Genomic DNA, 14,328 nt, shown 5'->3' on the forward strand with positions numbered 1-14,328 from the left:
TACTGAGCCCTAAGCCCGAGAACCCTCACCTTGCCTTCTTCTCAGTTGAGAAAGAAGCCCTCAGCTAAGCCAGAAGGAAAGGAGGTCACGTTGGCTGGGTATAGGTTTCTGTCATGTTGGGCTTTCTTTTGTCCCTCGCATGTGCTTAAGTGAGCATCACAGGCTGTAGTGCTCTCCTGAAGTGCCACTAAAGTGGGATCCTCCCAAATCTTCCCCACAAAAGCAGAGCAGCTCTGGGGTACCAGGGCACAAGCTGGGACCTGGAGCTTGGCCTCAGCACCACTTAGAACTGACAAAGCAGAGGGCTGTTTTGACTTTTTTTGAGGGCAGGCGAGATTGGCTAGACCCTTGTGGTGGGGGGACCTCGGTGGGCTCTTGAGATGACCCAGGCAGTGGTGCAGGAGGAAGGGGTCTCATGATGGGGGAGGGTATGTGTGTGCGTGATGATTGAGTTGATGAGTTCTGTGTGATTCCAGCTCATGGGCTCCTTGTGGCTTTTGAAAGAGGATGGGGAAGACATAAAGTACAGTCCCCACCCAGCCCAGGGCCAGCCTTTGAGAAATGTGTGATGCAAAGAAACCTAGCATGGTCGGTCCTGCCATAGTGCTTGCTTTTTGTTCTTAGAAACAAGTATTTCCCATTGTGAATGGGACCAAATACTGTTCTGGGCCCTCGAATCCCAGGCGTGCCCTAGAGGAGGGAGAGGCTTTGTACATGCACAGTAGGGGTCAGAGCAGAGGCCTTGGCAAGCTGCTTACCCCCACGTGAGCCATTGCTCTCCTCACAGTCCCCCATTCCTTTGGTTTCCCTCTTTTTTCAGAGCCTCTTAGAGAAGAAGAGACCCTGAGGACTAGAGGTGTTATATAAAGATGATGTTCCCTGTCCTTGTGAGTCTTGCTTTCATGGTTTCTTCAACTCCCTTAAATTACAGGGTAGCTCTCTGTGACAAAATGTGTTTACTTCAGTGGGAAAATGACAACAACTCTGTTCTTGTTGGAAGTGGTTTCCGAACAGAACATGCCCCTCATTGCATATGTCCCAGAAGCCCCCTGTCTATGTCCTAGAAGATAGAAATGAGAACTAGTAGGAAGCGAAAGGGTAGGGCCAATGATGGGCCGGAGAAAAGCCAGGCAGACATGGACTAATTAGTCTTGTGGGGCTGGAAGTTCTGGAAAAATGTCTTGCAGGCGATTCATAGGTCCCTGGAGGAGTTTCAGCTCATGGTCTATTGTAGAATTTAGGTTCTGATGCTGGCTGGTGAGGATGGAAGAGTGGGCGTTGCTGCTGCTTGGTGGATTCATGATATTGGTGGGTGTTTTAATGGGAGCATTCAGCCGAAGCTCAGGTTTGATCCAGCTCATGGCCAAGTAGTTCTAGAGAGAACAGGTGACAGTTAGCCTGAGGGAGCGACTTGAAGCTGTCTCTTCAGAGTCCCTACCAAGAGCAACTAGTGCCTTTGTCCCTCTCCCCAAGGTGGTCACTCACCGGGGCAGAGTAGATAAAGTTGAACAGCATAAGTGCTATAATAAATATGATTGCACCGATGATGATTTTGAAGTGGTAGCGTTTCCAGAAAATGCGACAGAAGATTGTCACAGGTGACCGCAATATGAGCAAGGTGTTGGGGCGTCTGTGCATGAGCAGAGGAGATGTCAGAGGATGGAGGCACAGAGGGAACCTTCAGGTCAAGTAATCCGCAGCAAAGAGCTTTCTTTTTTAAAAAGCAACTTTTGCTTGCTTGTGTGTCCCCCCACCCTTTCCCCCAGGCTGTTCTCTCCTCCTCGTAACTGAGGTGGGATGTTGGGGAGTAATGATCCCTCTCCACTTGTAGGCCCACTGCTCACCACCCCATACAAATTTCTGGGCCCAGCAGCTCAGCTCTGGGAATGAGGAGGAAGGATTTGGTGCCTTTGTCCCGCAGGCTCTTACAGGGGAGGATGAAGTGTAGGGTATTGATTGGGTTCTGATTGGCCTCGCCCTGCTGGCTTGATTAAGGCTTCCTTCTTTGACAGAATCTCCAGCGTCATCTTCACTTTACCCTAGAAACAGCATAGGCGGTGGGAGGCTGAGTTCATGATAGCAGATGTGAGGATAGTTTTGTGTGTGTGTGTGTATGTGTGTGTGTGTGTGTGTTTAAGGCCCCTTCCCAGGGCCCAGAAAGGAAAAGGAATTTAGCTAAGGTCCCCAGAAGTCTGTTAGAGCCAAGTTATGTGGCATAGCAGTCCTATGCAACAGACACCCTCCCCAGCTCCTACCGACATGTGCCATTTGCCACCATCGAGGACCTGGGCAGGCCACCAGCCCGTTATGGTCTTCTTCTTAAAAAGGGAGAAGTGCTTATACTGGAGGAAGTAGGGCCACTTGGAGTCAGTCTCCATCATCCTGATGGAGCACTGGTTGGCGTGCCGGGTTGGGAGGGGCATGTCAAACAGATCCAGCTCCAGGACCCCTGAGCCAAAGAAATGGTGTCAGCAAGGAGGAGCTCCCTGCCCTGTGGTCGCGGGCCCTGGGCCAGATCCCACCTAGGAAGTCATCTGTGGAGAAGGTGTTATTGTCCCAGATCTGGATGATAAGCCGGGCTGGGAACTTCATCACGGTGGGGTCCAGGCTCCATATGTAGTCCTGGGGGATGACAGAAACCATGTGACTGACCTGTCTCCTTTGAGATTTCCCTCTGCCACCTCAGTAGCCCACCACCAATGGTGATGGACTGTCAAGGAAGCAGCTTTCTCCTCGAGGCCACATTCCAAGGGTTCTGGGGTGGATTGTGGTTCGAGGGAGCCGAAGGGGGAGCACGCCCCGCCCTCCCACCACATGGCCTGTTACCTTCTGACTCTGGACACACATACGCTCAGCTGCCAGGTAGTCCATGGTGAAGATGAACCGCCAGTTGAAGTTGCTCTCTCCAGTCAGAGAGTGGTAGTGGATATCCGTCTTCTGCATGTCCTTCTCGAGCCCAGCTAACCACCTGGGGCCAGAGTCCTTTCACCTGGGCTTCACGTGTATTGTCCCTGTCCCTGAGTTGGAGCCCTGTGGGAGGGGCTCCCTGGCAGACCACCAGGCACAGGTGGGGGTGGGGAGATGACGCCCCAGGATCGTGGGCAGAGGCACAGGGATGAGACAACTGGGGACCTCAGAGGGAATGCTGCTGGAGCCCTGCTCTCTTCCTCACCCTTTGACATAGATGTCACTCATCCCGGTGGTTAAACTTCTCCTCAGCTCCACTTGGGCAGTTTTCCAGACAATGCAGCGCAGCTCATACCTGCAGCCGGTGGGCTCTGAGGCTTTGCTGAGGAGTAGCTCCCCAGCTGCGGCCGTGGTGCCCTCCATGCCCAATCGAGGCATGCCAGTTTGGGGGAATGCAGGGGAAGGAAGCTCCCGGGATTCCCGGGAGAGGAAAAGAATTGCACACCCGTGGCCAGTGCCTGGGAAAGTGCAGCGATGGATGTGGTGGGTCACTCACCTTTTAGGCTTTCTGGGCTTGATGTTGACTGGGGGGCCAGGAGGCCCAAGCTTCTTGGGGAAGATGTCCACCCACATTTGCACCTTTCCCTAGAGTGGAAATGGATTGGACAGCTGGGAGTTGCTAACTTCTGTTCTCAGTACACTGGCCTCTGAGCCCTGTCCCAGGTTTTGAGATCTCTTGAGGCTGGGTCCCCCCGACTGGAGGGTGGAGTGAGGAGTTATCGTTGAGATGGAGTGGATTTCGGATAGGAAGTCTATTAACCGCCCACCAGCTTCCCATTTTTCTCGTGTTGGCTGGACGAAGGGTGCAGGGTGAGATGGACAGTGTATGATGGATTCAAAACAGATGGCATGGCGATGGGATGTCACTCGTGACCGGGTCTGGAGGGTGAATACCCTTTATCAGGCCATGCTAGACAGCCTCTCTGGACAGGGCTCCACGGGGGGCTTGGGGCTTCACTTCTTAACCCGCTTAGTGGCCCTGAGTAAGAGCAAACTAGATGACCAAATGTCCAGGTCGCCATATGTTGTGGAAGCCCAGCCTAAGGATATTAAGCTGCCCATCAAGCACAGTGGTCTAAGAAAGGAGGGATGAAAAATGGTGAGAAACAAAAGAAAAGAGTAGACTACCAAAATTGGAAGGTAGATACATCTATTTCTTCAAACTGTCTGACCTCATTTTATCCTTTTGAAGTTGACCCCACATAGGAAAACAGGTTTAATGAGAATGGTTTAAAAAGTGCTCAGCGGAGAACTCAAGTGTCTGGAATGTGGTATCAGCTTGAGAAATTTGGAGAATGAGATGAGCCCTTCTGGTGACTGGAGGGTAGATAATTAGGGTGCCTGTGGGGATTTTTATTCCTTCTGTTTGGGGTTCCTTGCCATGGAGAAAACACAGCCTGCAATTAACAGGCCAACCAGAGCTGTAATGTCTGCACATCTGACCCAGGTGCTACTTCCCCTGCCCTCCCTCAGGAGAGATTAACGCAGTGTTGGTGCTGCCTGGTAGGGCACCTTGGCCTTTCCACTAATGGATGTGGGGGGCCCAGGTTTCTTGTAGATGACTTTTACAGTTCTGAATTTCTCCATTCTAAGGGACATCATTAGACTGTCTCACTTTGAACATGTGTAGAACATGCTGGGGTTCCGTGCATGTACGGCAGTGAATGCATGGTCTTCTCGTCCTGGGCTGCATCTTGGATGGTCTCCTAATCTAGCCCCCTCTGGTCTCCTACCTGGTCGATGCCTGGCTGGCTGTTGCTGTACAATGTGCGGGTCTCCACATGCTCAGGCACCAGCCCCTGGGTGTGCAGGAGGTACAGGGCAAGGCGTTCTTTCTTAGGTCCCAAGTAATGAACAGGAGGTGGCGTGGGCTCTAGATGGAAGGAAGTGGAAGGAGGTGGTCACAACATCATGAGCCTTCCCATCTCCCAGCTGCCCTCCTCTCCGCTACCCCCAGCCTGGACAGTGGACCTGGTTGCCCTCTATAGGAAGAAAGGGCAAAATGGGGCAGGTGCCCTCTGGTTGCAGAGGCCTGGATCTGTGCCTTCTGACAGTGTGCTGTACTTCTCACCGAAGCTTTGCAGTTTGAATTTTTTCCCATTGTAAAAAACAGTGTCCTCTTCAGGACTGAACAAAGGCGGAGGCAACCCTTTCTGTTTGGCATGGCGTTCCAGGAGGAAGCTTGGGGTCATCTGATCCCGCCACCTAAAGGGCCCTGCGCTGTGGAATTAAGGGAGAGGAAAAGGTGGGAAGGTTTGCATCCCAGAGAACATTCTGCTTTGAGCTGCAGATGAGCATTGTGGGGGGGCGGTGCATGAGTGGAGCCAGGTTCAGGCCCTGGTTTCCCAGATGCAAGTCTCCTCCTAAGGGAGCTGGGGCCTCCCTCCTCCACCCCTCCCCTACTCTCTTGCCCGGCTTCAGGTCCACTCACTAGCAGTAGGATTTGGAGAGCCCACAACGGGCGCCAAAACCAGACAGGAGTCGGTTTTCGAGGTCAATGACTGTGGTTCCAATCTTTTCATCAGGTGAGAACAGGTCAAAGTCATATAGCTGGATCTCTAGGTCCTTCTCCAGGGGAATGGTGCAGCTCAGTTCAAACATACTGGGGGTGAGGGTGTTGGAGACTGCGGACTGTGCTGTCCGCAGGCCTCCCTGTCCAGCTTCACAGCCCCTTGTTTGGTCATGGTGAATATGGAAAACAGAGCCTGGGGTGGCTGTTGACTGCCAAGAACTATCCCCCAGGATTGGCTAGAAATAACTTTTGACAGGCCTGGCTTATGGGACCCTGAACTCCTTTCCCAGGTGAAGCATTTGAGAGGGAGAATAGAACTGACCACCCTTCCATCTGTCCAGCCCCGAGTGTGTGTAAGACCCCATGTTAGGAACTCAGAGGTTAGAGAGAAATGGAAGAAATCTTCGCCTTCTGGAGCTTACTCCTACCCAGCGTGGGAGGGTGTGAGGGTGTGGTGAAGTGGGATCGGGTAAAGTTGGGGCAGCTCACATGCCGAAGATGGGATTCAGAGTGTTGGGGTAGTACTTGTCCCGGTTGCCCATCGTTGTCTGTCCCAGTTTCAGGATCACATAAGGGTCACACTGGGGTTCAGTCATAGTGAGAGAAAGGCAACAGGAAGTGGAGAGTCAGTCCAGGTTGGTTGGGGAGGGTGGGGAGTGGACTGGAAATGAGTCCCTGTCAACGGGGGAGCCTGTGGGGAATTGACCATCTGGGTATCAGCCTGAGGGAGCCCCAGGACCTTGACACAAGGTTTGGGAGGCACCCGGGTTGGGTGGTCCTGGAGATGAAGGACACCACAGGGCTGGGGCTGCTGATTACCAGGCCATTGGAATCTTGGGGCTGCAGGTTGATGGCTCGAACCATGTACACGCGCACCAAGCACTCCTGAGGGAAGTCCTCTTTGTTGCGCCAAACCAAGAACTGGCGGGGGGGCTTGGGGGCTTTTGGATCCTCAGGAAAGGGGTAGACGCGGAAAAGGCCCTGTGTGTGTGTTGGGGAAGGAAGGTGTTGAGTGCAGGCCTGGCCCTGCGGTGCCCCTGGCCAAAGCTCCCAAGAGAGTGTGCTGCACCGAGGATGGGAGAGAGGGGCTCAGCAGAGACGCTCTGTGGGAACAGCAGGTTTGGGGGGTTATGTTGGGCTGACAACTATGGTGGTTAGGTGGGTTTCCAGTTTCTGCTGACACAGACTCTCATTCCAGCCCCTGTCCATCCCTTCAGGCTGGAACTTGTTCTCTAAGGCTCTTGGGCCTTGGGAGACCTGCGTAGGCCCAAGCTGGATTGAGAAGGGCCCTGCCTAGCCCGTGTAAAGGGGGAGGTCACTCCGAACCTCTGCATTGGTCAGCCTTTTATCCCCTGCTCCCCAAACTGTTTTTCAGGCATTCCCTACCCCGTCCCCACCATGAGCATAGAGAGCCAGGGCTTTGATTAGAATCTTCTGGGGGACGGAAGGGGCATGGGAGACGGGTAGCTCCATGGGAGTGAACACGCACCTTGAACTCCCCTACCACAGGGCTGTCCAACTTGGGCTCTTCTTGGTAGAGTCTGAAGGTCTGGCAGAAGTCCTGCAGGCCTTCAAAGGCGGGCACGGCTTCCAGCTCACAGTCATACACCTGTAGGGGGTGTGTGGGGTCCAGGCCAGTGGGGAGAGCAGGCCTGGGTTCAGCTGAGGGAGGACCACTCCTGCCGTCAGGGGGTTGAGGGATCACCATTTCCTGGGTCTCGCTTTGAAGCGTTTACCCAGTCAGTGGCCTGAGAGTCAGCACTGACTGCTGTAGATGGGGCAGCTCTGGTTCCCCAAAGGGCATGTCTGATGGAGGTGTGGCCTGTAGTCTTGGGGAGACAAGGAGGAAACTATCCCCCCACCCCCGACCCTGTCATTCCTAGAGGCATCAGGGTGAGGTCTGCTGGTCACCCCCTCCTCCTCCCTCTTTCATTCTGTGTCTCAGCAGTCTCCCCTCCCAGAGATCTCCAAACCTTCAGGGTATGATAGTCTTTGTACTTGTACTGCAGGGCCTTCGAATCTCCTGTGGCCCAGAACAGCTTGCTCCACCAGTCCACTTCATGCTGGTACTGATCCTGGCAGGGAAGGTCATTCTGGTCCTTGGGGAGAAGGCACCAGAGCCCTCCCCTGCCCAGGGCATGCTGCACCCACCGCCTCCCTGAGCTGCCCAGAGTGGTTTCTTGTTCCCTGGGGCTGAGCCTGCATCACCTGAGCTTTGCTGGGACTGATCCAGAACTTTTCATAGAAGTAATCTAGGAGCTGAAAAATGAGAGCAGGAGAGCAAGGTGAGGCACCACATGCCGACCTAGTCTGCTCACTGTCTCTGACCCCCCAGGAGAAAGGGATGGAAGGCAGGGCCTTCCTTTCCTGGTTCCCTGGCTCTTCACAGAGCCCTTTCAACTCAGGGATTGGCACACATGGAACCAGGAGGAGGATAAACTTAGTTCTTACCCTCATAGGCCTCAGCTACAGACAGAACTCTGGAAGGGCCCAGAAATGCAGAACCCCAGTCTTACTAAATCAGAACTGCTTTTGCTCAAGATGTCCCCCAGGATTCCTGTGCATTCAGTTTGACAAGTGCTCTCGAGGGGTACTTCTGAACCTTGGAAACACTGGAATCACCGGGGAGGAGGTGGGGGCCTTGGAGACTCTGCTGATGCCTGGGGCTTTCCCCAGCAATCCTGATGGGACAGGTCAGTGGCCTGGCCATCAGGATTTCTTTAAACTCTCAGACGGTTCTAATGTACAGTCCAGGTGGAGAATCACAGCTTTAGGGTTCTCATGTACACCAGGAACACACATACCAGAGCTCTGTTTTATCTCCACCCCTGCTTGGGGACAAGGGTTGTCCCCTGTAGATGGCATGGGAGAAGGTGGAGACCCTGAGCCCTTAACTCACCTTCTGGTACTTGTTCACAGACAGCACTGTGTGGAGAGAGAGCAATCATGAATCTCAGGAGAGAGAGAAGAGTGAGGGGGAGGAACACCAGCCCAGAGGGCAGCCAGGTCCATCCCCACTCCCAGTGCCAGCTTGAAGGTGAGGCCTGGGGAAGGGCAGGGTGAAAGGACCGTACTTGGGAGCTGTGGAGGCACGTAGTCCTCAGCCCAGGGGTCACAGAAGTAGGGTTGTAGGGAGTGGATGTTGGCCTGACCCACCACGGTCTGCTGGCCGAAGTCCTGATTGTCCACCACCTTCAATGTGAGGGGTGGTGCATAGGCCTCCTCTGTGGGGATGAACTACAGCCCCAAGGCAAGGCGGAGCATGAGGCCTCCTGGAAGGAAAGGGCTGCCCCAGCCCCTGCTCTGCCCGAGGCCACCTTACCAGCGTGAGGAAGAGGACTGACTGCATGAAGTTAGGGTTGGTCTGGAAGTCCTTGATGGGCTCTGTCTGCAGGGACTCTTCCCAGCATTCTACCAGGAGCTGGGGGGAACGCACCTGCTTCATGTTCCGAAGGCCCCAGACCAGAATCTGCCAGAACAGAGGAGGGCAGGGCAAGCTGTAGCTGGGGCCTCTAATGGGGTCCTGGCCAGAGAGGGGGCTGTCCTGGGAGTGATGGTGCATCAGGTAACATCTGGGGCCAGGAAATGAGCTGGATGAAGTCAGGGTCTGAAGGCTAGCACAGGTGTCCTGTCCCATGAGGGATCAGTGCTTGTCCTCAAGGCCTCCGTGAGGGAGTGCCCTCTAGCTACTGTGACTGTCCTTCACTGGCCTCCAGGGCCCTTGAGGTATTGCCCTTCCTCCCCTGCTGCTTTGTTTGGCTTGTGGTCTTCAGGAGGGAGTTCCTGAGGCTGGCTGCCTTGAGGGCCCACAGAAGTAGAGGGTAACCCAGATTCCTTGGGTATCCTTGTTGCCATTTAGCTCATTGCCGACTTGGATCCCATAGAACTCCATGGTCGTTCAGTGTGCTCAACAGACAGACACTGGGCACCCCAGCAAATGTCCATGCTCTTACTCACGGAAGCCTGTTCAGGGGACCAGAGTGGGGTTGCCTGATCTTAGGGGGCATCTCCAGGGCTAGGAGGACCTGACCATCTTTTGCTCTTCGCCAGATTCATGGCAGAGCACAGAAGTTCCGTGTGGGGACCTCCAGGCGACTGTCAAAAGATAGGTGAGAAACATACTGGCATTTGGAGGCAGGCAGGGCCAGGCCCAGATTCTGGTTCTGCCACTTACCCTGTGTCACGGTGCCTGGGCTAGTTTGTTTCTCAGAGGCTCAGTTTTCTTGTCTGAAAGTGGCCCCTACTGCAGAGGGGCAGGGAGGGCTCAAGTGAGATGGTGAACACGAAAGCCTTTTGTCTATGACCCACCATAGAGCTCTGCATTAAGACAGTTTAAGGTACTCTAGCAGAGCTTCTGCTCTTCATGTCTTTCCTGTCTCCCTCCATCTCTCAGACAGTGTCTTTTTGGGGTCCGAGCTTTGCCTCAGATAGTCAGGAGGGCCCCAGGAGAGTCTGCAGGGAGAGCCCCACGGTGCCCGACTGCTCTGGGGGGTGCCCGCCCTCTCCTCCCCATACCCTCATCACCTCCACAGCCATTTTCTTTAGTGTCGGCTGGATGCTCTTGGGGAGTGTGTAGACTCCGTTCTTCCAGGGAACACTTAAGATTGGTGGCCTCTCTTTGACACTCTGAAGGGGTGAGGTGGGAAAGCAAGGTGTGTGAGGCCGTAGTTGGCCCATCCTCCTAACCCCCCACCTCCAATTCAAGTCCCTAGCAGGGCTCCAGGGAGGCAGCTCTGGAGCCCGGTGGCAGCAACAGGCAGGCATCACCAAGCCCAGTGTGCTGGCTCCAGGCCCCAGGCCTTCCCTCAGTGGGTTGAGCTGGGGACTTGCTGGTTGTGGGAACTTGAGGCAGGGGAGTGGGGCAGGGTGGGGGCCCCCGAGCACCTCAACCCCCCTGTCCATACCTCAGTCTCAAGGATCAGCTCACAGGACACCAGGATCTCACCCTCTTTCTCCCCTAGCAATTTTACAAGGGGGTGCCACCTCAGAGGGGGCAGGGTCCGTTTTTGGACATCCAGCCAGACCACTGGGGACCACATGCTCCGGGCCCACAAGCTCTCCTTTCCCTGTAGGGAAGGGGAAGTTCACCAAACACAGAGGCCAAGCTGGCAGGGTTCCGGCCCCTCCCCCAGGGTGCCAAGAACTCTTGGTTAAGGGCTGGCAATTCTGTTGACGTGATGCTCTCCACGAATCAGGCTCCCCCCGGAATACATTCGGTATATTCTCCTCTAAAATAAAAACTCAGCCACTCTGTCCAGTCTAGCCCACCTTACCTGGGCGTTCTGCTGCCACAGTTCCAAGACCACGAGTGGAGGGCTTGCTTTGGTGTCTTCAGGGTTCTCATACAGAAGAAGGTGCTGGAAAATGAGTGTCTGGGCCCACGTTGGGGCTGCAGAGCTCTTCAGGGTTTGGGTGCACTGGCTATGGTTCAAGAAGACCAACCGAATGAAGGGCACTGCGGGGTGGATAGAAGGAGAGGAGAGGGTCCTGCCACTGAGCCCTCAAGTGAGGCGCTCCTCTCTGGCAGCTGCCACCACTGGACTAGAGATCCAGGGAAGCCCAGGCTGGGCGGCCACAGCCCCGGACAGCTGCCCAGAAGGCCACCACAGTGCAAGCTGCAGAGTGAACAGCGGGGACCATTTGGCTCCAGCCACATCTCTCTACACCGCCTGGTCAAGGTCTGGGTGTCACAGGGGTAGAAGCCCCACGGCTCCTCTGGAGGACATCTGAGGAGCAGCTACATGTGGCTGTCCTTCCACAGCAACAGCGTGTCCTTTCACAGCATCGGCTGTGGCGTCAGGGGATGTCCTGTGGCCTTCTCTATGTGGATGCTGATGCCCAATGGACACAGCTCCCGGCAGACACCCACAGCCCCAGCCCAGAGCCTCACCTGGCAACCTGCTTCTCACAAACAGTGCTACGGATAGGAGCACATGACTCTCCTGAAAGCTTCACTGGGTCCTCGTGCCCAGGACTGCAAATCGCCACACCTCCTCCCCAACCCCTTCTGTCAGCTTCTGAGATAAGGTACATGCGGTCCCACCGTGGGTCACCCTTTCTTTTGTCTTCCCGTCTCATTAGTCCTCTGCCACAAAACTCCTCTTCCCTCTTCAAGGCCTAGCTAAGTGGTCCCCACCAGGGTGAAGCCTCCCCAGCACCACCTCCTTGATTGCACAGTTTTGGGCACACCTCTCAAGAACAGCCCCACGTTATACTCCTTGTTTTTATCCTTTCTCCAAGCCAGGGCCCTCAGTTGCTGGGGAGGGGGGGTCTGCATGAGTGTCATCCCCTTCCTTGTCATATTTTTTATGCTGCTAGGTGGCTACCTCAGGGGTCCCCAGGAGCTTGGGGAGAAAAGGGTGCCTGTAGCCTACCCTGGAATGTCTGCATCTGGTTGGACATTAGGTTCCGGGCCTGGTAGATGTAGCAGAAAAGCTGGTAGTAGTGGGGCTCTGAGTAAGAGAGGAGCCTCGTCCATCACCTGCCCCCAGGATCCCCGCCCCGGCTCCTCCCCACTGCCTGTCCTCGGATGCAGGGTCCCTGGGGCCACCTGAGCAGACTCTCAAAGCTCACTGTTGAAGATGCAGTAGATGAAGGGTAGGGCATGTAGCTGGATGTCCTCTGGGACAGGCCTCCAGGAGCTCCTGATCATTTTGTCTGTAGCAGGTGTCAGCCTCTTGTTCTCTTCCTTCCTTCTCTTCTCTTTCAGATCCATACCCTGTGCCCAGGACATTCTCCCTGAGGTTCTTGGGTGCTTTTCTTATCTCCCCTAGTGCAGGCCCAGGTCACTCTTCCCTTCTAGCCCAAGGGTGTGGACCTGGGGCACACTCTCTCCCATCCCTCAGCTGTCAGTGCCCCAATCATGGTTTGTCCTCTGCTGTCTGCCACACCCAAGGCTGGGCCCCAGCTCTGGGAGGTGGGGTTGCAAGGAGGAGTCACCTAGACCACAGAGGCTTTACCAAGGATCCCTCCAGGAGGAATATGGGTGCAATGCCCTTGTCCTTGTTCGGGACCATCCTGCGGTGCCAGCAGCGGCGGCGGAACTGGCTCTGGGGTTGAGGGTTCAGGTGGAACTTGGAGCCGAAGGTGCCATACTCCCAGCCCTCCTCATCCTTGGCTGGGATGGGGTGGTGCTGCGGGGAGGGGAGCAGAATGTCACCTTCCCGCCATGGCATGGGGTGTGGGCGACGGCACCCACCCAGGCAGCCCTCTCACCAGCTGCAGGAAGGAGAGGGTCTCCTCCTCCAGGCTCAGCTTCCCGTGGTTCCGGCAGCGCACACGTACCCAGCGCCGCCGGCGGCACGAGTAGTAGGTCTTTTCCACTGAGTTCCAGACCCGAGGTTGGCCCGACGGCTCAATCCCCACTCCGTATTCCCAGCCTGCACGGGCAGGGCCACAGCCTGTGGGTGCCCAGGTGCCCATGGGCTGGGAAGTATGGACATACCTGAAAAATGGGCCCCAGAAGGCGGGCTAACGGGGAAAGGCTTTCCCTCCTGTTTAGGTGTGTCGGGCCCTGAGGTGTGAGAAAGGATGGTATACTTGGGCCCAACCACCCATCTTACAAATGAGGAAGGCAGGGCTCAGAGACGTCCTGTGACCCACACAAGGTCACCCAGCCCATATGTAGCAGAGTCAACGTCTTGAGCCCAGGACTTTGGACTTCCAGCCCATCACTCCTTGCCTGGAGCTACTACGGCAGGTGAACCCAGGCTCCCTGACCATTTTCCCCTTTCTAGAACTTGCTCAGGAGGCACTTACAACCTGCCCTGTCTGAAAGCTGGGGCCCATGTCTATAGAAAGGGTGGAGACCCCACTGTCCAGAGGTTGGGCGACCCCTGGAAATTCAGGCCCATCCCACCTTAGAGCTCGGTTGCTTTGAGGCTGTGGGAAGTGTCAGTCCCTGGCAGCTCCAGGGCCTCCTTCCCTCTGCCTGCGCCCAGAGGACTGACCCTCACTGTCCACCGCATGGTTCAGCTCCACGATCCAGCTCTCCTTAACATGCCAGCCTCGGGGACACTGCACATTCTCCCGGGCCTCCACGGGCTCTCCGTTCTGAGGGTGGATAGACAGGGCAGGCTGGGGGCATCTGAACTGGGAGGCCATCTTCACTCCCTCAACCACCGTGGCGTGGTGCCTCCTGCCCCCTGGAGCAGACAGTGCTTGCTACTTCTGATGCCACCCACCTATCCACTCAGCGTGCTGTACTGACTTGCCTTTTCAAATGGTAAATATATATATATTTAAAGATTTTATTTTATTTATTTGACAGAGAGGGAGGGCATGCACACAAGCAGGGGGAGTGGGAGAGGGAGAAGCAGGCTCCCCACCGAGCAGGGAGACCAACTGAGCCACCCAGGCACCCTTAGTAAATTTTTTTTTTAATTTTATTTATTTGTCAGAGGGAGAGAGAGAGCACGCGCACAAGCAGGGGGACCAGAAGAAGGAGAAGCAGACCTCTCGCTGAGCAGGGAGCCCGATGTGGGGCTCAATCCCAGGACCCTAGGATCATGACCTGAGCCGAAGTCAGATGCCTAATGACTGAGCTGCCCAGGCGCCCCAGTAAACGTATTTTTATTTATTTTATTTTTTTTAAAGATGTTATTTATTTATTAGAGAGATCACAAGTAGGCAGAGAGGCAGGCAGAGAGAGAGGAGGAAGCAGGCTCCCCGCTGAGCAGAGAGCCCGATGCGGGACTCGATCCCAGCACCCTGGGATCATGACCTGAGCCGAAGGCAGAGGCTTAACCCACTGAGCCACCCAGGCGCCCCCCAGTAAACGTATTTTTAAAGGGAAACTTAATTATAGCCACTATCAGTGGCAAATCAGTACCGTAAATAGGGAATACCCA

At 55.2% G+C, this 14,328-nt stretch overlaps 1 protein-coding gene across 5 annotated transcripts in view; it reads right to left on the bottom strand.

The window, feature by feature from the left end:
• Window positions 1–864: 864 nt before the first annotated feature.
• Window positions 865–14,328, bottom strand: part of FER1L5 (fer-1 like family member 5) — a 54,931-nt gene continuing 41,467 nt past the window's right edge. For 3 of the 5 annotated variants that reach the window (XM_047744510.1, XM_047744509.1, XM_047744513.1), the window contains 27 exons: window positions 13,429–13,531; window positions 12,695–12,858; window positions 12,439–12,612; window positions 12,053–12,197; window positions 11,854–11,931; window positions 10,753–10,934; window positions 10,384–10,545; window positions 10,004–10,105; window positions 8,802–8,948; window positions 8,554–8,716; window positions 8,379–8,404; window positions 7,688–7,738; window positions 7,453–7,554; window positions 6,969–7,088; window positions 6,299–6,460; window positions 5,969–6,060; window positions 5,399–5,569; window positions 5,039–5,187; window positions 4,701–4,840; window positions 3,464–3,552; window positions 3,173–3,262; window positions 2,827–2,968; window positions 2,523–2,622; window positions 2,256–2,449; window positions 1,930–2,039; window positions 1,486–1,630; window positions 865–1,373 (listed from right to left, as the gene is read on the bottom strand). In XM_047744510.1, the coding sequence (XP_047600466.1) occupies window positions 1,146–1,373; window positions 1,486–1,630; window positions 1,930–2,039; window positions 2,256–2,449; window positions 2,523–2,622; window positions 2,827–2,968; window positions 3,173–3,262; window positions 3,464–3,552; window positions 4,701–4,840; window positions 5,039–5,187; window positions 5,399–5,569; window positions 5,969–6,060; window positions 6,299–6,460; window positions 6,969–7,088; window positions 7,453–7,554; window positions 7,688–7,738; window positions 8,379–8,404; window positions 8,554–8,716; window positions 8,802–8,948; window positions 10,004–10,105; window positions 10,384–10,545; window positions 10,753–10,934; window positions 11,854–11,931; window positions 12,053–12,197; window positions 12,439–12,612; window positions 12,695–12,858; window positions 13,429–13,531 (3,531 nt within the window). In that variant the 3' untranslated portion in view covers window positions 865–1,145. The remainder of the gene's footprint in view (window positions 1,374–1,485; window positions 1,631–1,929; window positions 2,040–2,255; window positions 2,450–2,522; window positions 2,623–2,826; window positions 2,969–3,172; window positions 3,263–3,463; window positions 3,553–4,700; window positions 4,841–5,038; window positions 5,188–5,398; window positions 5,570–5,968; window positions 6,061–6,298; window positions 6,461–6,968; window positions 7,089–7,452; window positions 7,555–7,687; window positions 7,739–8,378; window positions 8,405–8,553; window positions 8,717–8,801; window positions 8,949–10,003; window positions 10,106–10,383; window positions 10,546–10,752; window positions 10,935–11,853; window positions 11,932–12,052; window positions 12,198–12,438; window positions 12,613–12,694; window positions 12,859–13,428; window positions 13,532–14,328) is intronic. The other 2 variants (XM_047744511.1, XM_047744512.1) reach the window with 2 other exon arrangements.

This window comes from Lutra lutra, chromosome 9 (genome assembly GCF_902655055.1).
Source record: "Lutra lutra chromosome 9, mLutLut1.2, whole genome shotgun sequence".
NCBI classification, from domain to species: domain Eukaryota; kingdom Metazoa; phylum Chordata; class Mammalia; order Carnivora; family Mustelidae; genus Lutra; species Lutra lutra.